Source organism: Aulonocara stuartgranti, assembly GCF_965226115.1.
Source record: "Aulonocara stuartgranti genome assembly, chromosome: 4".
NCBI classification, from domain to species: domain Eukaryota; kingdom Metazoa; phylum Chordata; class Actinopteri; order Cichliformes; family Cichlidae; genus Aulonocara; species Aulonocara stuartgranti.
This window is the reverse complement of record NC_138942.1, coordinates 10,607,132-10,633,428: the sequence shown is the minus strand read 5'-3', so window position 1 is coordinate 10,633,428 and position 26,297 is coordinate 10,607,132. Positions and strand designations below refer to the sequence as shown.

At 41.0% G+C, this 26,297-nt stretch overlaps 1 protein-coding gene and 1 long non-coding RNA gene across 4 annotated transcripts in view; one reads left to right on the top strand and one right to left on the bottom strand.

Annotated features, from left to right (window-relative positions):
- Window positions 1-26,297, top strand: part of LOC309704649 — a 70,338-nt gene that overhangs the window by 14,261 nt on the left and 29,780 nt on the right. The window contains exon 2 of the long non-coding RNA XR_014276324.1: window positions 16,096-16,212. This is a non-coding gene — a long non-coding RNA (uncharacterized lncRNA). The remainder of the gene's footprint in view (window positions 1-16,095; window positions 16,213-26,297) is intronic.
- Window positions 3,869-15,579, bottom strand: gpr146 (G protein-coupled receptor 146). 3 transcript variants are annotated; one of them, XM_082530287.1, is made up of 2 exons: window positions 15,523-15,579; window positions 3,869-5,572 (listed from the first exon to the last, which is right to left on the bottom strand). In XM_082530287.1, exon 2 carries the CDS (start codon window positions 5,529-5,531, stop codon window positions 4,530-4,532), a length of 1,002 nt encoding a protein of 333 aa, XP_082386413.1. In that variant the 5' UTR covers window positions 5,532-5,572; window positions 15,523-15,579; the 3' UTR covers window positions 3,869-4,529. The 3 variants fall into 3 exon arrangements, with proteins under 3 accessions (XP_082386413.1, XP_082386411.1, XP_082386412.1); XM_082530285.1 differs by lacking the exon at window positions 15,523-15,579 and adding an exon at window positions 12,961-13,308; XM_082530286.1 differs by lacking the exon at window positions 15,523-15,579 and adding an exon at window positions 12,531-12,952.

Genomic DNA, 26,297 nt, shown 5'->3' with positions numbered 1-26,297 from the left:
ATGTTGTTGCATAGTTCCTTGAGGGCTTTTAGTTGGTGTGCAGTTGTTTGGGTTGTACGCGGTTTGTATGTTTCTTTGGACATAATCATGTGGGCTTGTAAACATGTCCAATTACCCAACTGTAATCAGCAACACATATGAATAATAATCCCTGCGTGCATGACAAGTTTCCTGCTCTTTAAGAGTGACAAACAACTGACAAACTCAGTAACTGATGAGTGATGGTTTGTGCTTTTTGAGTTAAAAAGCTCCGAGAAAGTTCAATCCTCAGAGATGGAAACAGCAGCCATGACAACCATGTTTTTTCACTTCATTATCATATCATTTCCAGATGCAGTGCACATGATTCAAGACCCCCCCCTCTTCCTACTGGAGATCTTATGTTTGCCTCTATATTTTGGTCTCTCAGGTATTATTAATCCACACACTGTTGTGCAATACAGTGTAACTGCTTCCTAACTGTAATATGAACATCATAACCGATTACTTCAGCCTGTTCAGATTTAACTGAAAAGTTGGCTGTTTATAGTGTGATCCTGCTAACTCACACACTTCAAGCTCTTACTTGCAGACATTGGCGCAGCTCTAGTGTGTAGGGCATTGTTATTAGATGCCTACACAACATTGTTTTGTGACAGAGAATAGCAGCAGCCTCGGACTGTCAGACCCACAGAATGTTGGGAATGCTGCTATTTTCCCCAGCCTGTGTGTCCTGGTTAAAGGGTCCCTCCACAAAAGATGTGGTGTTAGCCATGTGGTAAGCAGGAAGGGAGCTGTGGCATTGTTCACAATCGCTTTCACTGCAGCTTAGAAATACAGGACAACCTACACAACTTTCACAGTCCCCTCCCAGATCTGATAAAGGTCTGTGGGATTAAGTTGCAGACATGCACTCAGTCTTCCTTAAAAAAGAAAACAAAAAACAATGCTTTTCACTCTATGCAGCCTTCATCATTAAAACGTGTAGTTTTTAAGCATTCTACTTTACACTCACCAGCCGCTTCATCTGGATACACATGTTCAACTGTTACTGCAAGTATTAACCAATAATCAGCCAATCATATGACAGCAACTCAGTGCATTAAGGTATGTGGAAGTGGTGAAAACAACCTGCTGAAGTCCACACTGAGCATCCGAATGGAGACGAATGATTTACTGGGATTTTCCAGTAAAAACATCTCTCGGGTTTATAGAAACTGATCTGGAAAAAAAAAAACAAGCTATCCAGACAGGAAGGCAAAAAAAAAAAAAAAAAGAATCTGAATGCACAACATGTTGTCCCACATAATGGGCTACAGGGGAAGACCATCCCAGGTGTCAGTCTGGTCAGCTATAAAAGTGCACTGAGGCTTTTACACAGGCTCACGAAAATAAGACGAGCCTCTATCTTTGCTGTAACATTAAGATGGTAGTTTAAAAATGTGACATAAACAACATGAAAACATCTCGTTGAATCTTTACTGTCAAGAATGAAGGCAGATTGTGGTGGTACAAGCAAAGTGTAATTAATAAAGTGGCCAGTGAGTATATAAATGCCTACATCAGAGCTGATTCACTCATCCCATCATCTAATCAGGGGTACTACTGAGATTAGTGTCACTAATGAACAGCTCACATATGCACCACCAGTCCACCAATAACCAACATCTCAAGATGACTTTAACTTAGCCAACATCCACGTAAGCTCAGATCTATGGATTCAAAACACAAACATGTACACTATTTAAAAATAATACAAACATCTGACAAACAGAAACATTGTTCACATGACCACACGAATGGTAAGATTTCACTGAGACAGGAAGGAGCGGTTATATCCATTTTAGTTTATTGTTTAATCAGTCTTTGACTCAGCTGACAGTAGAGTACTTACAGAATCTAAATATATCTCTCAGAAAATAATACTGTATTTTTTCAAAGAGCACGGTGTCCTCCTGCAAGATTTTTACATACAATATATACAAATCATTTTGTACTATACATATACATTTGTATACACAGTCACAAAAGCATAACATCTGAATGTGGATTCATCTGGATGTTTGAGGTTTGGTTGTTCAAATAACTAAAATGTATCTGTACTCGTTCAACATACAAGACCTCTTAGGGCTGTTTCTTTGCGCCGACGCGAGGTTTTGGCCACCTCTGAAATAATAAACCATCCTCAGACACGAGCAGCCATCTGAGTTAGGTGTGATTTGAGCTTTGATCACGCTTTAGTTTCTAGATGTGAACATCACGCTATCACTCCATGTAGTGACCGCTGATCATTAATTCTGCCAAGGGATTGGGGTTGGATAGTTAAAAAACATTTTTAAAAAAACAGACTAATGGATGAAATTGCAGCAGTGGTTAAAGAAAACTGATCAGGCAAAGTTAGGCAGCACATGCACACATCATCTTCAAGCAATTCAGAAAAACTCGATGGTATTTTGAAGCAAAACAGTGCAGTTATTTAGCTACTGGAATCTCTACATGATTGTCACTCTCTTAGTGTCGTTTGGTGCAGCTTCAGGACTTATGCTAAAAAAAGATTAATTATGAGCACCCTCTGTTTGGATATCTTTTCATAACACTTACATGCAGTTGGTAGTGTATCACATGAACTGCATAAAATCAATTTAAGTACGTTTTTCGGAGGAATGAACTTATAATTACAAAACGTAGCAATTTCTATGCTACATTTAACAAAATAAAAGGACTTTTAGAAATTCAGTCCAGTGTTTGCTCTTCATTCCTAAATGCTCAGTTCACATTAGGACACTGAACTGAGAGCAAATAATGATTAACTGTGCCAAAAACCATCCATTCAAGGATTTTGTGGGGCAGCACATGATGCATTTTAGGTGAATACTATTTCCCAGTGACCGAATCCATATGCATGTAACGAGGGCAGCGCATGAAATGCTTGGAAAAATAGAGAGAGTGTGTATGTGACTTTGTTATAATCTTGACAGAAAAAAAGGGTCAAACCTGTTAGTACATCTGGCATTCCTTCACATTTTACAGCAAAAGAGCACTCGCTCAAATACTTCAAACATTTCAGCTCAGCTTTGGGTCATTAACAGAGTTAATGTGTGCTTGAAGGTGTAAATTAAAACTTTTAATTCAATATGCAAACTAATGCGGTGAAGCAGCAGACCGAATGCTAGAACGTGTTTTTAGTTCTGATAGCTGGGATTCGTCGCCATCAGATTGTTATGTTCACTGTTTACCATGGCAGGCAAGGAAGCAAAGCAGCTTTGATAATAATGTGCATGTGAGCAGCATTAAAGTTCAAACTCTTCTGTATTGTACACACTGCTTCTAGGTGCTTATCAAGTGGGCTTTTCATATGTTTAAGAAGGTTTTTGATACTGTTAGTGTGCAAAAACTTCACAGCCAGTCATGAGTCTTGTGGCCTGTGCATGACAACCCCTCAGGGCTCTCTCTGTGACCCTGTGTGGGGGTTCACTGATCCACTGGGTGGATAATTCCTGCAGAAATAGATCAAAAGTTAACAGAACACTGGCTGTCAGCTCAGCTTAATGAGGGGATTTCAAACTGTTTGTGGTTATCAGGTAAGGTTATAATCAGCAGAGATCACACGAGGTATACTGGTTATGTCTGAACCCTGAATACAAGCTTTACGTGAGTGTTCCATTTAGTTCTGTGTGATTTCAAAGTGGTGTAGATGTGTGTGTGTGTGTCTGTATATATATAGTGGAGCTTGACAGACGTAAAAATAATCTCTTTGTATGTTTGAGTGGATCAAAACTTCAGAATACAATCTTTGAAATTAAAATGGGAACATATCTTAATATCAGTACTTAGTTCTAGCCACAGGGTAGTATTGGTGTCCAAGACAAACTTAATATTGTACTCCAGCTTCAACATGTGAAGATTATTTAATCTGATAATCAAAACAAATTAAAGCAGAAGGAAAACTGAGTTCAAATAAAAAAAAAAGAAGTGGCCGAGGCTTATAGTTTGAGGGCGGTAAACAGTGATTTCCACTGGCACGCACACCGTTCATTAGTGGTGGTTGCTTATGGGTATACCAGCCACCATCATTGCAGGGGTGGAGAGGGTTCTGTTAAAAAACTAAGTAACTTGGCTGCATTTGATAATTAAACTTTTATAGCTTATTGGATCTGCTTGTGTGTTAGAGGTGAAATGTAGGCACAAAAACCACACCCACTCCCAAAGGAGGATGCGGAAAAACGGGATTTTTTTGTTGTGAAACTCTGTCCTCGGTAGTTATTGGATGATTGTTCCCAATTTACTACCCTTAAACTAGAAGCCTGAGTTTCTTGGTGGAGAAATGTATTAAAAATAAACAAACAAACAAAAAAAACCCAGCACTTAGTGGTTTTTGTTTGCATTGTCCCCTCATTGCAGACCTAGATAGAAATTCCAGAGTTAGCTACGTCGCTCTCAAAACAGTCCGGGGTTGTGAGAGATCCCCGTCAGATACTGGCGCTATAGAGGGGAGATAAGTGCTGGCTAGGCCGAGAAGTGGAAAATGCAAGCAAGGGGGGCGGGGGATCTCACGTCACCACTTGCTGCACTGTTGAGCGTTCACGAGGGCAGGACTGGTCTCTGCAATGCAGCCTCCTGAGCAGCCGCTGGAGCTTGTTGGAGAAGTTTTTGTTCATCTGCCTGTACATAAGAGGCATTGCAAAGCTGCTGGAGAACGCCAACAGTTTAGATACGCATCTCAAGAAATAATAGATAGGTAAGTAACGTGCACTGCTAATGTATCCTGGTGCAACAACTACAGTATGTACTAAAAGAGTCATGTAGTACGGAGTCCACAGTACGAACTGCACACAGACTGAAGCTAGCAGCAACCTGTGTATGGAAGGGTCCAAGCGAGCAGAGTCCTGATCCAATGGTGTAGATTCCTTCCTGATGCGCAGAATGAGCACAAAAGCATAAAGCACAGCCAGGGCGGGCACCACGTAGCCGATGAACATCATGATCGAGTCCGCTGCCTCCTTGTTCTGCATTTTGGAGCATTCGACCATCTTGGTGGAGATGTGGTTGCACACATAGAAGAGCAGCGAGGAGAAGCTCGTGAGCACTGCGCCGCCCCAGATAAACCCGCACACGTGTTTGGTGTTATACACACTAGACATGTACGTGCGAGGCAGCGCGCGCTCTATGTAGTAGTCCAGACTGAGCAGCGTGGTGGAATACATGATAACCAGAGATGAGATGTTGAAGAGGATGAGTAGGGTGATGTAAACCTCATTGTTATACTCCCACACATGCCAGCGGGTGAAGGTGGAGCTCAGCAGCTCCACGGGCGCCACCAGGTTGAGCACGAGACCCGCAATGGCCATGTTGACAAAATAGACATCAGGCATGGTCATGGACACCTTGTTTGAGAGGTTGACCACGACCAGCAGCATATTGTAGCACAGGCCCAGTGGGAAACACACCAGGAGGTAGATGAGGGAGAGGATTGACAGGATGAGGCCAAAGTCCCGGCAGAGCCGGAAGTCCACGCTGGTGTCCGTCTCATTGTAAACCATGCAGATCCACATCGCTGGGCTCTGACACGGATCAAGCACTCTCAACAGGTCGACTGTGGACAGAGTCAAGGAGAAAAGAATTAGTCATTAATGAGATATGTGTATGATAAAGGTAAAAATAACATAGAATTCCTGGTAGATTCATTAAACTCTTAAGCTTTGCTATAAGGATTAGTTTACCATTCTTCTCAAAAACCATAAAGTTCACAACATCCTAAAGTTTGTGTGGCTTTTGTTTTCTTTTTGTTTGTTTAACATATATGAATTTCCCTCATCACGTGCTTCCACTGTCAGAAGCTGGAGGTAATGCACCTACACGCCTTTTGCCAAGTGCCACTGTACAAACAGGACAAACGCGCAAAGTCTGAGGTTAATAACTGTTAAAGAGTAATGTTTGGAATTCCTTTGAATAATAAATCCAAACACGGTGCAGTGCAAATTAGAACAGATAAAGATAAAGCGTGCCATAAATGTACCACAACTATACAGAGTCATCAGAGAGCGGTTTAGGACTGAATGCGAGCTTCGAATAACAATCGAACGGTTACCAGAGAAAGCTGAATAGCACGTTTGCTATTTGAACTCTCCATCATTTTCAGACAGAGCAAATCATTAAGTGGCTTCTTGCGCCCTTTGAATCAGGGCATTGAAATCCTGAAAAAAGACGACTCTAGTGACACACAGGGAACAGTGAAGGACCTCTGAAATGCTAATGATGGTGGCCACCAATGAGGGCATAAGTGGTGAGCCAATTAACAGCTTAAACAGGAAACATATTAGCCAATCCTGTTGGAGTAGAAGGGTTACAGTAGAAGAAGAACAGTAACTCCTTCTCACTCGTGATGCATACAGCTTTCAAGAGGAAGAAGCTTTTAAAACCTTTTCTTCCTGGGATGTGACTGTTGATTATAAACATTTAATTTTTACGTTAAAGTGAGTCATTCTCGTTTCCCCATTCATTTAGATAAGGGCTTTAAAATAACAACCCAGACATGAGTCAAAATAACAGTCAAGTCGCCAGACTTTCTTTTAGAGGGGCTTTGATGACGACCATCGTGACAGAAATGTTTCATTATAGGATAAAAACAGTCACTGTATTTTGTCTTGCAAAGGGATTTCCCTCTTAAGGGGCACAGACATAGGAAGAGCCTAGCAGTGACCATAACATGTCAATGAATTCAGCAACTTGTGGTGACGGTGGGGAAAAATAACCACTGGTGACACAAAGGGGGCGAATATTGAGGTAAATGTACCTCACCTTTAGGTGAGAGACTGAAGCAACAATCCGTGGAAGTAAAGGATACAGCTGTTGACATATGACTAAATACATTAGTGGATTACCTAGGCAACCGTCAGAGGTAAATCCCTTTATATGCGGACTGGGCTTTAGGGAACAAGTGCACCTAAACAATGTGCACAACGAAATACGCTCAACAGCTTAAGGGAGCCACTGAGTTCAGGCTTTTCCTTTAATTTGTCATCTATGCGTGTACAGCAGTATATATGACTGTAAAACATTTTAAAACTTATTTTTAACATCACCCAAAACTATCTTTATTTTATGTCATATTTATGGCTTTTATGAAAAGGTCTCTGAGTTTATCCTGCTTGATATTATTAAAATGATTAGTTTTTTAAGCAAGGCCGCGACACAAAAACACGTCCACCACGTCTCGCCTATTATGCCACGGGTAACACTGTTAATTTCACTTCACTGCATCTGACTGACTGAATACAAACGCCTCACAATATGTTTGATTTGCTAGCTCAGCCTCAAAAACCCACCATTGCTCCTCACTGGCCAGAGCAAATGAGGCCTTTGTTCTGGTGGAAGAATACAAAACTGCATTTGTTTGACACCTTGGCGTCTCTCCCTCGCTCTGCCTCGGCCTCCTCGTTCTCCCTCCTACAGTTGCATGCAAGAGCGCCGCTGACTGTGCAGAGCTGCCCTTATATTTTTCATTCACACGCAGCGTGATAAAGAAGAACATTTCACAGACAGCTTTGGTGCCCAGTCAAAAGCATTTATCTTCCGTTCAAAGTTACTGCCAAGCTGCCTGGGGGCTGGGCAGGCGGCGATGGGTAGATTTATAAAGAGTGAAATGTGAAGCAGGCTTTGGTGAAGGGTCAGCGAAGGACGAGGTGTAGGTTGGAGTTCAGGACAAGGTCAAAAAACAAAGGAAAGGGGGAGACAGCGTAGATGTCAGGAACATTTAGGAGTGAAGCTGATGGGGCTGGATGATTTAGATGTTTCCTTACATAATTAACTGGGGTCATTCTTAGGAAGATTATTATTATAAGCTAAAGTAAATAACTCAGGTCCCACAATATTTCCTTTCCTCAGAACTAAATTGACAGATATGTTTCCACATGCAAAACTGCTCTTGGGAAGGGACGATAACATTTTTACATGGAAACAGTACGCCCGCTAATCTGTGCAGAATTTTCTGGAAATTTTCTCCCCGAGAACACCCTGAAACAAAGTGTAGGAAGGCAGTTTTGTTTTCAGAGAATGAGTAACGATGCCAGTAAAGGAGAAACATTCTTCTGTGTGCTTACGTAACACCACTACAGAGAGGCTGTTTTAGCCTTAAGCCTCTCACACACACACAGATACACTCAGTCTCTCCTCTGTGCTGCTCCAATTGGCTGCAACGGGACTGTAGTGGGGGCTGGAGCACAGAGACGGACAAGAAGTGGATCGGGAGGAGGGCAATCTTCACCGAGTTGGGAGCACTGGTCAGCCCACTTGTAAACACTGCTCTCAAACACCGGCAGCTTGGTGACTCATTGACGAAAGCAGACCTTGAAAAAAAAGCACACTATAACCAGTGCTCCTCTTTTCATCGATTCGTGCTAAACCCCCCTCACCACCACCACCACCACAATGCTTCCATATACTAAGAAGTACAGTAAGCTTATTCACTCTTTACTTCCTCCCACAACCTTTCATCACTTACAGAGAAAATGACTTGAGGGGAAGTTCGTGATTATTAAAGAGGACTCACTGCAATGTGGCTGGCAGTCCTCATTAATTAGCACCTGCTGTATACGGACATTTCTAACTCCCTGTCATTAACACATTGGCTCACTCTACAGCTTCTGATAGCTGCAGGAGTTGTTAAAAAAAGAGGGCAACTGTTTTCTCTCGTATGTATGACTCGAACATTTGCACTTTGTGTAGGTTTCTAATTTATTTCTATCTAATTATCTTATTAAAAAAAGTCTATTATGCTTGAGAATGTGAATCCCAAGTTAAGAAAACAGGTTAAAAGTGTAATTCTGTAACACTGCTGGTGAGTTTTCTTTCCATTTCCCTTAAAACCATCTGTGGGATGCCAAAAACCCTCAGGAAAATCCCTGATACGCATCTCAGTTTATTCCCCTGACACTCTTCCCATCCAAAGGAGTGCTCATTGGGCCAAAAACAGATCTTAGTTTGCTTTTCAGGAACAAATTTAGTGACCTTCTGGACAGTACTCCCCCCATGAGGACAAAGTTGTGCTTTCCTGTTGCGGGCACATAGATGGTGGGAATCACAAAGTCACTCAGGATGCAGTGATGCTCAACAACTCCAGAAGAAAAAGCCCCATTAATAATCTCCATAGGGAATCGGAGCCGTATTGTTGTAACCCTCCAAAGCAGAGTTAATAGGAGCTGTCTGCTGTTGTTGTGGAAATCCACTTACAGAATCTGTAATCTGTAATTTGACTAAAATATCGATATCTGACAGCGGCATATCAATAATTGCATTGCGAGAGGAAGCAATGCTGGCGTATTGATATTTTTCTCCACTTAAAGGTCGCATTTTCTCTCTGCTTCTATTCTTTTTGAACAGTAGGAAAAAGGCTGTACGTCATGCGAGAGGAAAAATAACGGGAGCGTTCATGCTTGCTGTCATCGCCTTCGTGAATGACAACAGTAACAGTAACAGCCTTTTTGCCATTGTGGTGCGATTGGCGTGACCATGTTGGAGACACGATTTCACGATCGTGTTGGTCTTAACCGCCATTTCTGTGATATATCAGTACACAAAGTCACAGATGATATACACAGAGAGACACTGCAACAGTTTGGAAAAAAATTAGACTTTCTGGAGAAAACTCCTTTGCTTCCTGTTTTGACTTTTTCCAGCATTGATGCTGAGGTTTGTTTGTTTTTTCTGAGCTCTGACACGACGACTGCACACCTCAAATGCCGGTGTCAAATAGTTGTGAGGCTGTGGAGACTTGTGGAGTGCACAAAAACCAATGCTCTGACCATAAACAAAGCTTTAGAGGGATCACACTGAAAATGCATAGTAAAACAACCATTGCCGATTTTCTCAGACAATATTATGCATTAAAAAATATGACCAAAAGACATGCATTGTCTTAATTACCAATCCAATCTTACAAACAACCAATGCAGTGCAGAGTATATCAGAGTTGCATTATTAATATTATTTTTGCAAAGATTAATCTTTAAATGACCTGCTATGTAAAATTGGAAAAGCCCACATTCTAATGAATGTTTTCGTATAATCCTTGTGGACTGCTCGCTGTTTACCAAAAGCATTCATTCACTCTAGGCAACAACCACTCATGTCGTGAAAGTCAGTGCACTTTAGCTCTGCGCGTTTTGCCAGCAGCCCACGATAATGAAATCACTAGTTTTCTACTCAGCTGAGGGAAAAACAAGCGGGGTGTAAGAAAACGTCCACCCCTGACTCGGAGGCAGAACAGCTTCATGCTGCATGATCCACGTCTGTTTTGATTCAGTGTAATGAGGGCCATTTCATTTTCTATCCCATTTTGGAGCCTGTCAAGGCTACAGCTGGAGGTGACGTTGTTGGGGTTGAGTGAAGGTCAGAGAGAGACACTACACCCAGCTGTTATTACGGCACGAGCGCTGTCAGAGCAGTTGTGGTCAGGGCTAAGCTCATGCAGTCATTGAAGTATGCATATTATCTTTTATTAATTTCCAAGGAGAATGGTAACTTGTCACTTTATTTTCCTTTCATACGGTTGTTGAATAAAGTCTTTCAAGGACCGTTCCTTAGAGAACATGCCCATCACGGTTCCCTTCTTTTATGCTACATTAATTATGAGCTGTGCTAACAGGAGATATAACTATTCATTCATTTACATCTACTGCTACAAGCATGCAAACCAGGAGAGAGCTCTATAGCCTAAGCTGAAAACTCTTGAACGTGACTTTGACTGCAGTTGTACACTTGGTTAAACCTTGTCTGAACTTTTTGCACTACGCCATGTGAAAAGTGGTTAAGTTTATTATCCCCAGAGGGGGCAGCCCTGCTTCGGCATGCTTCGGCCCCACCAAACACGATCGTGTAACAGTGACGCCCACGTGCTTGACGTCTCAGCGTTCTGAAGCCAGATATCACCGCCTGATGGGAGCAGTGTGACATACTGGGCGCACACCCCTCGTATAGCCTTACTGGAATTTACAGGCCCTTCTCAGAAAGCTGCGAGTGATGTCACATGATTCTGTAGCCATGTCTACAGCAACACAGCAGCAGCAGAATGTACTACAGCCAGAAAATAAGATTACGCCACTCGTTTTTGCACGTTTTTGTGCAAGGGTGTTTCCGGGGCTTTTTCAAACGGCTGTCCACGGGACGGAAATCATAATATTTGATTAGAAATAAACAGTGTAGAAAATTGGCTTTGAATATATTGGACACTGAAGATTGTTTTTGCATGGACTATTTGTTTTCCAATATTTAGACTGTTAAAAATATATAAAGAAATATGCTTCAAGTATCTAAAATTAAAGCAAGCGTTATTCTTATCATCATATATAGGATATTATTGAATCATAACTACTGATTTATTAATGTGGACATTGGTTTATTGTTATGTATGTATTGTATAACTACAGCATTGATATAAAATGGTACATTAAGTACAATCTTTATATTCAAAATAACCCACACTCTGAGGGGTGGCCATCACCCCAGTAGACTCGCCTCAGATACTGTTGCTATGCAGCAACATCAGACGTGACAGGTGACACAATACAGCACATGCATTTCTTTAATAACCCTCAAATCTACAAAGTAACTCATTGCATTCCAATTCAAGCCCTGGGGAAAGGTTCTATGCACAAATTGTACAAATTGTTATCAGTTTTTGTACAGTGGAGGCAAAATAGCTTGAGTCTGAAAGCTTTTAAACGGCACATTTTCCTGCAAACGATAGAGATCTGCTTCCTTGATTAATGAGCGCATCACTGATGCTTTAATGGATTATCTACTTCAAAAGGGGTGTCAAACATCATCTGATTATCTTTGAGGAAACAGTAGTTCCTCTTATTGAGTTCTAGTGTAACAGAGTCTGGTCAAACATAGGTCGGTCTGAGTCTCAGCAGACTTCCCGGCTTCTTTTCCGGCAACTTGCTGAACTGTCAGCGGCTTCAACAAAGTGAAGAGTTCAATGGTCAGCACAAAGCAGGCTTACTGTCATTAAGCCACAGCCACACACGCCCAGTTGCCCTCCGGTCACATGGATGAAGTTGATGACAACAAGTGCAAAGACCGAGTCTTAAGAAGCATTTCATTTGGGTGACAAGCACCACTGACTAGTGGCTAGAGCTACTTCGCAATGAAGTGGCACCCATTTCAAAATGAATGATAAAATATAGTAATTACCAGTAATAACCTTCCTGCATCTGCTAAAAGCAATGATGAAGTAAAAAAAGGACTGAAGTAGGTAAAGCAAAGACACACGATCTGTCAAAACAAACCGAAAGTTGGGTGTAAAACCTCATTAAAATTAAGATTAAGACTATTTTTTGTGTGTATCTTAATGGTTTAGCACTACAAGACTGTATATGTGTAGGCATGGATATAAGGGAGCGCATTCAGACCTAGGTAACAAAGCTGTGCTCATGTTGCAGCTTGTCATAACATACATATTCCTCACAGTTAACAGAGCCACTAGTTTTAGCTCCCAACAGAAGGTATCAACAACAGATTGGAAATGATTATTCATATAAAGAGCAGATTACCTGAGAGGCCTTTTGATCAAAATGATACAACTTTTTTTCTCCCCTGCACCTCAGAAAGCTGATCCCGTGAGAAACCTCCTCGTCAGGTGTTGTTTTCCAAATACAAGCCCGTCGCTAAAATTGTGGAACTTCTGAAGCTGAACAAAGCTAAGAAAACACCAGCTAATGGAGTTGGAGGGGGGGTTTATTTATTTTTCTTCACGCCGTGTCATTACACTTGACCAGGCAGATGAAAGCGAGGATAGCTGTCACGACTTTACCATTATTTATTACACCCCCTTCTTTGTTGGCACAACTGCGACTACTCACTCTCGCATCTAGTCATCCCCAGCGGTGCAAATTCACTTCTTCCCACTTTCAGGTGAAAGCCAGAGACCGATACCTTTCGCATTTGTCGAGATGAAACAATGGAAACGAGAAGAGAACTCACCACAAACGTATAGGCTTGGATCGGTGACAACCCTAGGGAGGCATTGGGTTTTGATGTAGCATTTCCACTGGCATTTCTCAGTCGTTTCATTTGGGTATGGAAAAAAAAGACTTGCGCTCGTGAAAAGTAAAACAGCGGGAAGGGAAAAATCACGTTTTAGTGGATTTCAGTTGTTTCGCTTCGCATCTATCAACTTTTCGGACGAGGCTGGATCTGAAAGGGGGCCGACCGTTACAGGCATTACTACTGCTGGAGTGCTGCTGAGCTTTACAGTGTGTACACACGTGACCCTCCCCCACTGTCTCCTCACTCCGCTCCCCGCTGCTGCTGCTGCCGCTCCATGGTCGCGAGGCCCGAGTGGCCGTTCTGTGCTCTGATTGGATGGAGGACAGGGAGGTGGGGCGCGAGGGACACCCCCCCCCCCCACACACACACACGAACACACACACAAACTCGTGTTTTCATCACTTTAGAGGACATTACTTTGATTTATGTTTGTTTCCTGGAGTCCTGTCTTAACGTTCAACTTAATCCAAACCTTATCCAAACCTCAAGCTAAGCCTTCATACTAAAATCAGTTACGAACGTTTGGTGGACTTAATTTTGTATACCCCCCAAAAAGGAGTCCAATGAATCTCCAGGACATCATGGTGCAAAATATACACAGTAATTCATCAGAAGAATGGCATAATACACAGCCTGATTTGTTATGGACTTCTCTGTGAATGGCGAAATCTCAAAACATTCATCATGAATAAACAGAACATTTTTGTAGCAGTCTGTCCCCCAATTTTGTTTTGCTTAACTCCAACCAGGAACTTAACCCTTTTATGCAATGCTTAATTTTAACCATCCAATCAACCTAATCCTACCTAAACCTATTCCCAACATAACTAGTTGTCCCTAACTTACCTAACCTCTACCTTAATTTACTTACCTGTTCAAAACAACATGAAAAAAAATATACAGGTAACCTAAAGTTTTGTCACAGGACAGACAAAGTGCTTTTATGATGATGCACACACAAAATAGGCATGCATTCCTCCTCCTCTACATTCCACACAGTTTGTAACAGGATCACTGGGCGGCATTATTTTTAGATTAGTTTTTGGGGTGAAAGACAAAACAGCTACCAATGTTATGTTTTTCTGAGATGTAGTATCCTGTCTGAGCAAAGTATTTTTGAACTTTAAATGCATGGGTCTGTTACTTAAGCTGTATTTCACAGTTTGGTTTATTGTCTCATCACAATCTAAAACAATCCAGCTCATTGTTTTAAAAGATGCGTTTTTTTAAAGGCCAAAGGACCCCTAACCATAACCTAATTTAATGTTGGGTTCAGACAACCCAGTGATGGTAAGTCGATTGGTCTGGGATCAGTGTATAATCTGTCAAAGACATCAGGTTGTGAAAGAATAGGGCAAAAGCTGAGTTTGTATTGCTGAAACTCTGGGGTACAAAGAAAGTTTCCAAACCTCCTTTCCAACTTAATGTTGCAAGTTGCATGACTTGCTTTACTCTTAAACTCTTATTGTGATTCAAAAGCTTTGACATGCAACATTTTTAGGCGCTCTTGCTCAATTCATTTCAATCAGAACTGATCAGAAATTTGAATTTGGCTTTCAACCCATTACTGACCTTCATAACACCTGCAAAGTTCAAAGTAGCTTTGGTGTTTCTCCAGCTGATTAAACAGTAACTGTTGAGAGCAACACCAGAAACAATTGAAGTCTTGATAGAGGTGAAGACAGATGCCTGTATATACAATTTCTGCTGTGGCTTTGTATGATTCCTGAGAAAAATATTGTGTTTTAATGCATTTTGACACATTTTTATAAACTAACGAGAAAATTAAATGAGAAAGTAATGATAACGTTCCGTTTCTGTTTTCTTTAATGAAGATGAAATGCAATGTTCCCGTCTCTCAGAAAGAAAGAAAACAAAGGTTACATTCATAACCCCAAACGTAGCGTACTGGTGGATTTCTACTTTGTTACACGCACGAGGAAGAAATTGGAATATAACAAAGCTTGTAATTAGCTTGAGGAAACATTACAATAAATGCAGTACAATAAAAATCGTTTGCATTGTCCTGCTGAATGGACTCTGAAAAAGCAGCGGGAGTTTGGTTAAGGAGCTTAAGCATTATAATGCAAATTGTTTACAGTTTAAAGCAGAAATCCGGATTATGAGACATGTCAGTAACATAAAAAGTAACACTATAGGATTATTGCAACTAATAGCTCATTTTGCCAAACATTACATTGTTACAAGATAATGGGCCAAGTTAGAAACTCATTTATTTAAAAGCAATGGTGTTTCAAGAAGAAATATGCAATTATTGGGATATCATCATTTTATAGCTGAACTGGAGCTCAGTGATCTTAAGTATTTAAATTACCCTACAACAAAAACCTTTTTGCCCATACAGGAGTCATACATAGAGTGTGAATTTACTGCTTACCTGAGGGAAGGAGGAATACAGTAACAAAGTAAAACACAGTATTCAAGGACATAAAACATATACTTCATTAATATCTAAGAGAAGTAGAAGTACAGTACCTGTGCTTTTTGTGCTTCGTCGTCTCAGTTAGTATTCCTGCCCTTTAAGAGTGCTGAACATTAGTCTCTTGTTCCACTTTCAAAGAAACAAAGTAGCTACATCGGCACAATTTCTGGTGGTTACTTACAGCCAGTCAAAGATACTGAGAACTGTGATGTTCAAGAACATTAAGTTTAATCAGATAAGTAGTCATAATACAGGAAACTGTATGCTACACTATTTCCTTTGTTATCATTGACTCTGTCAGCTAATAAGAACTGAAAACTCTGTGCTATACATGCAAAAGGCAGGGATACTGAGTATCGCATGAGTGTGTTAGTTTATTAGTCAGTGTTACAAAAGGCTTGGACCAAGCAGAAAAATGTCAACAATAGTACAACTATCTAGCAACATAAAGGCATCACGAAAAAGAGTCTAACCTTTACAAAACAGAAGCAGTTGTAGTTCCGTTTCACAACTAGATTGAAAGTGGCCACTCTGTAAATTAAGTATAACTTCAATCCCCAGAGTTCTTGTAAAGTGTTTATTTTCCTTGTTCCTGCTTGTCTCAGTCTTTTATCATTGCTTTTCAGCTAATTGAGGTGCTGCAGTAGAACAGCACACACTCGCTGCACTTCTTGTGAAAGCATTGCCCTGGAGACAGAGATGTTGTTCCAGTGATTACACCGTTGACTGTGTTCCTTTGTCCGGTAAGACATTCAGAATTTGTCACATTGTCCTTGGAACACAAAGTGCTCATTCATGCAACCACCCCCTCTGCTTCTGAAAAAAACTGATCAAATTCATGAACGATTGGTTTTCTTTACAATCAGTGAATTTCAGTATTACGTTAATCTCACAGCCCGCTGTCTCGCAGATTGACAGTCTGTTTTATATCATGAAATTGCATTCAATTGTTTAAGGCCATTGAGGCGAACTTTAAGTAAGGAACAATTAAAAGCAGGGGCACGTTCAACCCCACAGGTATTCATTGAATCATATACTTAAATGATTGATCATTAAAAAGCAAAAAAAACAAAAAACAAATCCCCCACATTTCCTTTAATGCACAGAGATCTAGAAAACAGATACCTGCTACTAGGAAACCAGTTTTATTTATTTAACTACCACATGTCCATGCTACAGTATTGTTTGGCCTATTTGTGTGTTTCTTGATCACACTGGAGGGGGAAAATGTGTGGTAGGTGTTATTTATGTGCTAATATTAGGTCGCTTTAACATGTTGCTAGATGGTTGCTAGGCAGTTATAATGAAAATGTTATCACCATAAATGAGAAGCAACCAGGTATTTTAAAACTAGAATGCTTTTATAAGATGTGATGGGTGCAAAAAGGTCAAAATAATTTTAGCCTGTTGCTAGAATGTTGGCAGGCAATGTGATTGCATCGTAATGCATCATCATATCAATTCAGTTTTTGTGGTTATAAATTTGATGTCACTGTTGCAAAATAAAAATGATCTGATACATCTGTAACATTTTACAAGTGTATAAATGTTTTTTAAAAATGGGTCATTTTAGCCAGGTAAGGTTTGGTTGCTATGGTGTTAAGAGGAGTTTGCAGATAAAGAAACAAACAGAATGAGATTTTATGTATTATACTTACCATTTTGTCATGTAAACTTGGGTCTGCACAGGCTATCCAGGTTGGATGAACAATTCTGACAGCTTAGATATTTCAGGTTCACTTATGCTGCACATCTGTTGTAGCTAATCAAGACACAATCTCTTGTCAAAAATTTATTTTAAACTATCACATACCCTGGTTGAATGTTCTCCATCATCCATATCTGCATCACAACATAATTTCACAAACTAATTTCTAAAGTTTTGGGACTCCAGCAAACTACAATGAGAAACATTATCGACAAATGGCGAAAACATGGAACAGTGGAGAACCTTCCCAGGAGTGGCCGGCTGACCAAAATTACCCCAAACGTGCAGCGATGACTCATCCAAGAGGTCACAAAAACCCCCAGAACAACACCCAAAGAACTGCAGGCCTCCCTTGCCTCAGTTAAGGTCAGAGTTCATTATTCAACAATAAGAAGAAGAGAAGAATAAAAAGACTGTGAAAAAATGCCACCCATGGGAGAGTTCAAGGAGAAAACAATTGCTGACCAAAAAGTACACAAAGGCTTGTCTCACATTTGCCAAAAAACAGCTTGATGATCCCCAAGACATAACATATTCTGGGAATTTATTCTGTGGAATGATGAGACTAAAGCGGAACCTTTTGGAAGGTTTGAGTCCTGTTACATGTGACGTGAAACAAACGCAGCATTTCAGGAAAGAAACATTGTACCAACAGTAAAATATGGTGGTAGTGTGATGGTCTGGGGCTGCTTTGCTACCTGGGGACCTGGAAGAAATGGAAATGGAACTGTGAATTCTGCTGTCTACCAAAACATCCTGAAGGAGAATGTCTAGCCATTTGTTCGTGACCATAAGTTGAAGTGCACTGGAGTTCTGCAGCAGGACAATTATCCAAACCAAACCAGCAAGTCAACCCCTGAATGGCTTAAGAAAAACAAAACAAAGACTTTGGAGTGGCCTAGTCAAAGTCCTGATCTGAATCGGATTGAGATGCTGTGGCATGACCTTAAAAAGGCGGTTCATGCTCGAAAACTCTCCAGTGTGGCTAAATTACAACAGTTCTGCAAAGATGAGTAGGCCAAAATTCCTCCACAGTGCAGCAAAAGACTCATTGCCAGTTATCGCAAACACTTGATTTCACTTGTTGCTGCTAAGAGTGGCCCAACCGGTTACTAGGTTTAGGGGGCAATCCCTTTTTCACACAGGAAATAGGTTTGGATTTTTTTCCCCTAATAACAAACACCTGCATTTTGTGTTTACTTATGTTATCTTTGTCTAGTATTTGAATTTGTTTGATGATCTGAAACATTTAAATGTGACAAACATATGACCAAATAAGAAATCAGGAAGAGGCAGACACTTTTACATACCACTGTTACTCTAACCAAGAATTTAAACCTTGAATTTACACCTCATATTTCCCGTGTTTATATCAGTTAAAGATCAGAGGTATAGTCTAACACCTTTTCAATTTTAGATTAATGAGCGTCATCAGAATAAAGTGAATTCTTTTAAAGTCTTAATGGCAGGTTTAAACAAGGAAAACGTGCTGACGTGTATTTGTTTGCGTGGCAGTGCATGTGATGCTGGCATTTACTCCAGCAGGGAGAAAGTGAGTGTTAGGGGCACAGTGTGTCGTGAGTCTGAGGACTAAACACAGTTTATCCCTAATCACGCTAAAAAAAAAATCTGTTCTTCTTGGAAGCCTCAATCCACTGTAAGGTTCTGGACTGAATTTACTTTCCCCTAAATATGTTAGGCTGCATGACGACATAGGGGTTGTTTACAAATGCTCATCTACACTCAGCTTCATTCAGCCCTGGATGCATCTGTTTGCACAGTCACTTTGGCACCAGATGGTCTCAGACACGTAATGTGAGTCTAATGATAATGAAAAAACACAGTGTCTGTGGACACTCTGAAAGTATGAAGCATTTCAGCAGATTTTAGTCTTACTTTGTGTCCTTTTACACAGAACAATTGCCTAAATAATCAATGATTAGGTTGCTCAAAGAAATTTGAGATATTTCACAGGAGCAGACACAGCTAAATACTTATTTGACTTACAAAAATATTTATGTGAGAAACTGCCTCCTCACAAACACATTGAGGCAAACTGCATAGCACTATGTTGTGCACACTCCTTTTAAGCTCAGAGGCCTGGGAGTGCACATTAAGCTCATTAAGTCTGTGGCGGAGATTATGGTTTACTGCAGACCAGGCAGCGCTGTCCAGCAGCTTGGACATCTCCTCATTTTTAAAGGCCAGGGGAAAGAGTGGAGGAGCTCTTCTTATTATTCACTATTGACACTTCCGTTTCAGACAAAGGGCTAACCGTATTGTATTACATACAATTAGAGAGCAAGAAAATAGAAACACGCTCTTATTTCTTAATAGAGGAAAAGTATAATATGGTCGCACACAACATACCACCAAGAACAAACTAGAGCAAAGCTTTGCATAATATTTACATTTACTGGCAGAGGACAGAGCAAGCTCTCATCATAAAACATGACAAGTTCATAATTTAAACAACAGTATGTTCTGTGCAGCTTGTTTTTGTTTTGCAACACACTGAGGTCTGTTATCTTGTCAGACAGTTTCCTGGAAAAAGACTTTTAATATGGTAATATGCATTTGTGTCAACAGTTTTTACTAATAGAAGCGTTGCCTGTGTTTCTGTGTATGTGTGTGTCTGTGTGCCAGGGTTTTCTTACTAGAAATATGAATGTAAATACAGTATTAAAATATTTAATGGTGGACCAGGTATAGATGAATACATATAACCAATGGTGTTTCTCGAAAGGAAGGAATCCCAATGGAGAATGGATTAATATGACAAGACATAAGCTTATCCCTTTAAGCTGGTGTCTGCGTGTGTTTCCCTGCTGGGACAAATTATGCTTTGGAAAGATTTTTGCTGTCACTTTTTGGTACTCCCTTCCCATCTGTTTGTGTCATCCATTTTTCTCCAAAGATTCATTAACATTTGGGCTTTGTGAGCCAAATAATGTCACGAGCAGCGGTGATATTTTTGTTGTCCTGGCTCATCCTCATATTTATGCTGAAATGAGCAGTATGCCTTGGAGGGAGATGGCAAATAGCACATCTGTCAGTCTGAAGAAACATCTTACTCTAATCAGTGCTGATAAAGGTATAATGGCCATAACAGAACACTTTGAGAAGAAGTCAGGCACTATAATTTATGTACAGTCCCGTAAAGTGTGTGTACATGTACTTAAATGACTGAGCACACATGCATCATGACTGATTTCAGTGTAGGCCATTCGATCCCTACATAGCCATTGCAAGAGCTTGGTTCGCATTGCCGGCAATAAGTCGGACTCGTTCCCGGTGGGTGATGGGCTTCGCCAGGGCTGCCCTTTGTCTCCGGTTCTGTTCATAATTTTTATGGACAGGATTTCTAGGCGCAGCCAAGTGGCGGAGGGCTTTCGCTTTGGTGGCCTCAGAATCTCATCTCTGATTTTTGCAGATGATGTGGTTCTGTTGGCTTCATCGGGTGAGGGCCTCCAGCTCGCACTGGAACGGTTCGCAGCCGAGTGTGAAGCAGCGGGAATGAGGATCAGCACCTCCAAATCTGAGGCCATGGTTCTCAGCCGGAAAAGGGTGGAGTGCCCACTCCGGGTCGGGGATGAGTTCCTGCCCCAAGTGGAGGAGTTCAAGTATCTCGGGGTCTTGTTCTCGAGTGATGGGAGAAGGGAGCCGGAGATCGACAGACGGATTGGGGCTGCAGCTGCAGTGATGCGGACGCTGCACCGGTCCGTCGTGGTGAAGAGGGAGCTGAGTGTAAAAGCGAAGCTCTCAATTTACCGGTCGATCTACGTCCCTACCCTCACCTATGGCCACGAGCTGTGGGTAGTGACCGAAAGAACGAGATCGCGGATACAAGCGGCAGAAATGAGCTTCCTCCGAAGGGTGGCTGGCCTCTCCCTTAGAGATAGGGTGAGAAGTTTGGCCATCCGGGAGGGGCTCAGAGTAGAGCAGCTGCTGCTCCACATCGAAAGGAGCCAGCTGAGGTGGTTCGGGCATCTGACAAGGACGCCCCCTGGGCGCCTCCTGGGTGAGGTGTTCTAGGCATGTCCCACCGGGAGGAGGCCCCGGGGCAGACCCAGGACACGCTGGAGAGATTATATCTCTCGACTGGCCTGGGAACGCCTTGGTATTCCCCCGGATAAGCTGGAGGAGGTGGCTGGGGAGAGGGAGGTCTGGGCCTCTTTGCTTAGGCTGCTGCCCCCGCGACCCAGCCCCGGATAAAGCGGATGAAGATGGATGGATGGACATGAATATTTTAAAGACATGTAGCTCATATGTATAACAGTACAACACTGTCTCTAAGTTTATACTCATTATACTATGTACAGTTGTGCTGTGAAAGCCTTAATAAATTGTAGTTCCGGGTTTCTTATTGGGATCCATTTGTTTGTTTTTATGTCTTCACACTTCCCTCACCATATTCTTACCATATATAATAACTGTTGTGTAGTCAATAACCAGCTATTAATTAGACTAACTAGTTATACCAGTAATGGACTGATTAGCTGACTAATTAATTAAGGCTAATACATCTGATGTTCCTTTTTGTCCAATAAAAGCTGTTTCCAAAATTGGCGCAATATATTTGTTCCCTCTCACGCCATAGAAAAACTGTATTTGTGCTAACCATGACCATGACCCACTATGTGCGACTTTTCACATGCAGTGAGTCATATTTTATAACAGGAAAGACGTAACTGTCTGATAGGGAGCTGAACACTTTGCAACCGGCAGCAGAAAAAAAAATAATTATGTGCTATTCCTGTGCTGCCCATGTTCCCAGCATCTGCAATAAAAAAGAAATGATCAACCTTGTGTGTGTACTTTCAGCACCTGTGTAATATCACTAGGTCACCCAACGGTTCACGTTAATAACGGCAGGACCAGAGATACACATTAGCATGGTGAGCTATACTGCGGCCTTGTGCCACATGCAAATTTGATGTATTTATATCCAAACCATCAAGTTTACACAGCACAGGAATATCAACCCACATAACATATGTATGTGAGTACATAGTTGCAGCATAGTTGCTCCGAGAGTTTTTAGGAAGATATAATAACTCACCAGGAAATCTCCTAATTAAACCTATAAAATAAAGTCAATGTCTCCATGCATTTGGAGATATTCCTCATGTAAAATGAATCATGTATAATGTAGGGAGACATTATTACATATATATATCAACATACTGTCCATCCATTTATTTTTCAATTCAGCAGTCATATTAACTATTTAATTTGGTTTAATTCAGGATGATTATAATCAAAGTCAGATAGCTGTTTCTCGGAATGGAACAGGGAGGCATCGATGAAATGAGGAGCTAAGGTGGAGGTGGGTTGCTCAGTGGCTTGCAGCATGCAGGCTGAAAAAGCTTAAACAGCATGCCCTGTTTTAGATTAGGCAATCAGCTGCATAGAAGATTATCAGCTGATCGGTCAGCTGATACAGGCTGGCACACAGAGAGCTGATCTGCTGGGATTGGAGCTTAGCTTGACATTTTTGCTTACTCGAACCGATACAATTGTCAATTCTTAATTTGTTGTGCTTGAGGAAATGCAAAACTGCATAACAAAGAGATTAAAATTCAAGACTGTTTGCATATATTTCAATAAGGAACAGGGCAAAGGAAAGAGTTAATCTGACTGACTTTAACTCTAGATACAAAATCAAGAATAGATATACGATGTGTTGCTCACAGTTACATAGCAAGTACAAAGACAATCAAACAATGCCCAATATTTTATCATCAGTTGAGGCAACATTTTTTTTGGGCAGTTTCATATAGTCTAATAATTCTTTCTTTGCACATTTTCTTGAACTGAAAGATATTTACACAGCCTCTTAAGACATTCTTCAGGGAATTTCACAATTCAACTGCTGAGGCACACATCTGCTTTGAAGCAATGAAAGGAAACCGTTAAATGCAATTTCCTTCTTTGGTTTGTTTTTTTTCCACATTTTCCGTTGATACTCGGCTTTTTGAGCTATGTAAATAAACAAATACTGATTGCTTGTAATCTGATACACACTTGACTTAGTTTTAAACAGAAATACTTGTTATACCTTTGTTTTAAATGTGCTGTTGTAGTGAAATTGCACAGTACATGGCTGCATGGCCTAACATTCCTGGAGTAACTAAATAGGACTGATGTTTTGGGACTGGGCGTATTCGAGAAGAAACTACAGAGTAACCGAGGAGGTGCTCGAGCTCAGGGAGGAAAACAGACAGCTGCTTCCATACACTGCTCTCCTGTTACCTTGTCCCAGTGACAGAATGAGTACTGACCTCAGATCAACCTTGTAATCTATCCTTTTCAATAACATCCACCTCAGCTGTATGCTTTAGCGGTAGTTTTATGGCACGTTCCTTGAATTTTCCTTGTATCTCATGGGAAATTTAATTGTTGCCTTTTGTCACAGTATAGCAGTTCAAATGAGGCCAGCTTGTGTGAGGCTTTTAGTGGTAATAAAATCCAGAAGATTTGGGTGACCTCCATGAGGAATGTGAGTGATTAAATAGGTCTTGATTATGTACTTTCTCTTGCTGGCAGATTCATTATTGCACAAGCTTTTGCTGCGCAGCACATTTAAATGTCCCCTCGATATGTATTCATTATGTTTTCGATTCACTTCTTTTGGTGTAATGTGGATGAACAGCCATGTTTTGGATTGCTTATAGGTTATTAGTGGTACTTAAGCATCTCCCTGGTGGTGCTGTTTGGCACCAGCATAAAAGACCTATTTACAACTTGCCAGATTAACTTGCATTAAGGTCATACTGAGAAAACAATACAAAAACGGGTGGATGAACACACACACAAAAAAGATGTGTCAAGCAGGTATTGCTGAGATATTCTGAAAACATGGGCAAAACTATAGCGATAAGGAAATTTAAATGGATAACTCTGAAACTGCAAGTCAGAATCAATTCTTAGAATAATAATAATCAAACCAATAATGTCATTAGTGTGTGCATGCAATATGCTTGGGTTATGTCATATTGAAGTGCAAGTCGTTTTCAGATGTTTGTTTTTATTAGAGCTGCTGAGTCTGGGGAGGCCATGCAAATCCTCTTGCACCTAATCTAGTTAAGAATTTATTGGGTTTAAACACTTTAATTGTGCAACAGCCTTGTTTTCAACAGCTTTTTGTTGCTTATTTAAGGTGTTACGACTGTGGCCGTAATTGTGTGGGGATTTGAGTGTCTAGGTGCTCCTCCGGGTATGTTACGATTTGGCGTTGGTAATGTGTTGTTTTTGCGTGACTGTTATGTGTTTCCTACTTTACTTTGAAAGTCTGTGTCATCTTAGTGTGTTCAGTTTACGTTTCCTTGTCTCGTCAGTTCTAATTTGCCCCGGCTGTGTTTCCCTCCTGTGGTCCATTCCCTGATTGCTCCTTCTATGTATTTAAGCCTTGTGTTTCAGTATGTCATGGTGGCGATCTTCCCCCCCGTTGTAAATAGTTTGACGTTTTGTGTTTTGATGTAAATAAATTCGTTTTGAGACACTTTTTGGGATTTTGGTGGAGAGCCTTAGTGTTTTCTTCGTAGTTTTATTTTTCTTATTTTTATTTTCCTACGTTGCACCCCGGTTGCCTAGGCCGGGGTGTAACATTTAGGAATGCACTACAGTGTCTTCAATGAAGTAATTAGCTGAATTTGAGAGAATAATTAGAATTGGGTAAACAATAATTTACATAGCTAAGTTGCTTAATGGTTTGATGTGATTCTACCTATGACCACATGCCTTCGAAACAGGGAAAAATCAACTGAAAGCCTTTTTAGACCTATGTGTGAGTTTTATCCTTGGTTTCATCATATGACAAAGAGGATCAAAAATGGGATTCAGTGAAGGAGACCAGGACGTCTGCCTCTTGGGCTCCCCTGCTCTGATGTGGCCGTAAGCCAAGATTATTGCACTGTTTGGTTCCACCAGATGTAGCAGCACAACTGGATGGGCACTGTCTGGCGCTGATGATCAGATCTAAGAGGGATTAGTGAGCTGTTGAACACTGGGAGGCTGTCCACACACAGCTGTGTATTTTTGTGTTTCATAATGCTCTGGCCTCTGGTCTGTCTCTGGCTTTGGTTCCAACCCTGAACCACTTCTCCCTCCCGCTGACCTCACAGTTCAGGGAACTCTCGGACTGCAGACAGCAGGAACTCCTAAATTTCTGGAACAGCATGAAAGCTTTTAGAGAAACAAGACTCTCCCTGAGGTATTGTGGGAGAGAAGTGCTCAGACAAACACCATCATCTGACAGCGTTGTCTCTTTTTTTTTTTTAATGGCCACAACTGCTAGAAATTTATATAGTGTTGTGTAAAAACATCTCATGCATTTAAAATGAAAAATATTCAGAATGCAGTATCTTGGGGAGACATGTAAACAGCATTTAGGATAATGCAATGCATGCATTAAGAAGCACATTACTGTTCCTAAACTCAGTAATCACATCAGAGTTAGGAATCAAACTATTAAGTAACTTGAGTTATGTAAGTTCTGCATTAGCACATCCATCTGCCCATTACCTGCCTTATGGGTGAATTGGGGGGGGGGGAAGCAAACGGGCTTATTCATACACACTTTTACTGACTGGTGAGTGGTTGCTGGCTGTTACCAGGTGAAACTGGTAACAAAGAAGGTGGCATACCAAAAGTGTCTTTGTAATTTCTTTGGTTAGTAGCAGATCGCAGCAGTCCTCCATTGCACACATGAAAAATATCGATTTGTCTGCAAATAATTGCCATGTTTGCAGGATGAAGACTGATTGCCTTCAAATTCCTTCATTTGCCTTCAAAAGCTCCTGGTTACAGCATTAAGGAAGAACTTTTGCTTTGATTGCAAAGAGTTTCCATTCGGCAAGTAGTTGGCAAGTGTTTGCAGACAAATAGGGGTTCTGCAAACTGGGATGTCACCTAGCAGCTGCTGCCAACCACTTGCATCCACCTGCCAATCAGTCAGTTTTCCAAGTGACCAGTGGTTGCCAACTGATACCCTTGCTGGTAGTCTTAGGAAAAAAAGGGTGACTTTATATCCTTTTGGCTGCTATAGTCATATTTCACCTCCCTGTAGCAGCCCCTGTTAGCTGACATCTTTTATTTTCAGAAAACGATCCCCGTAGA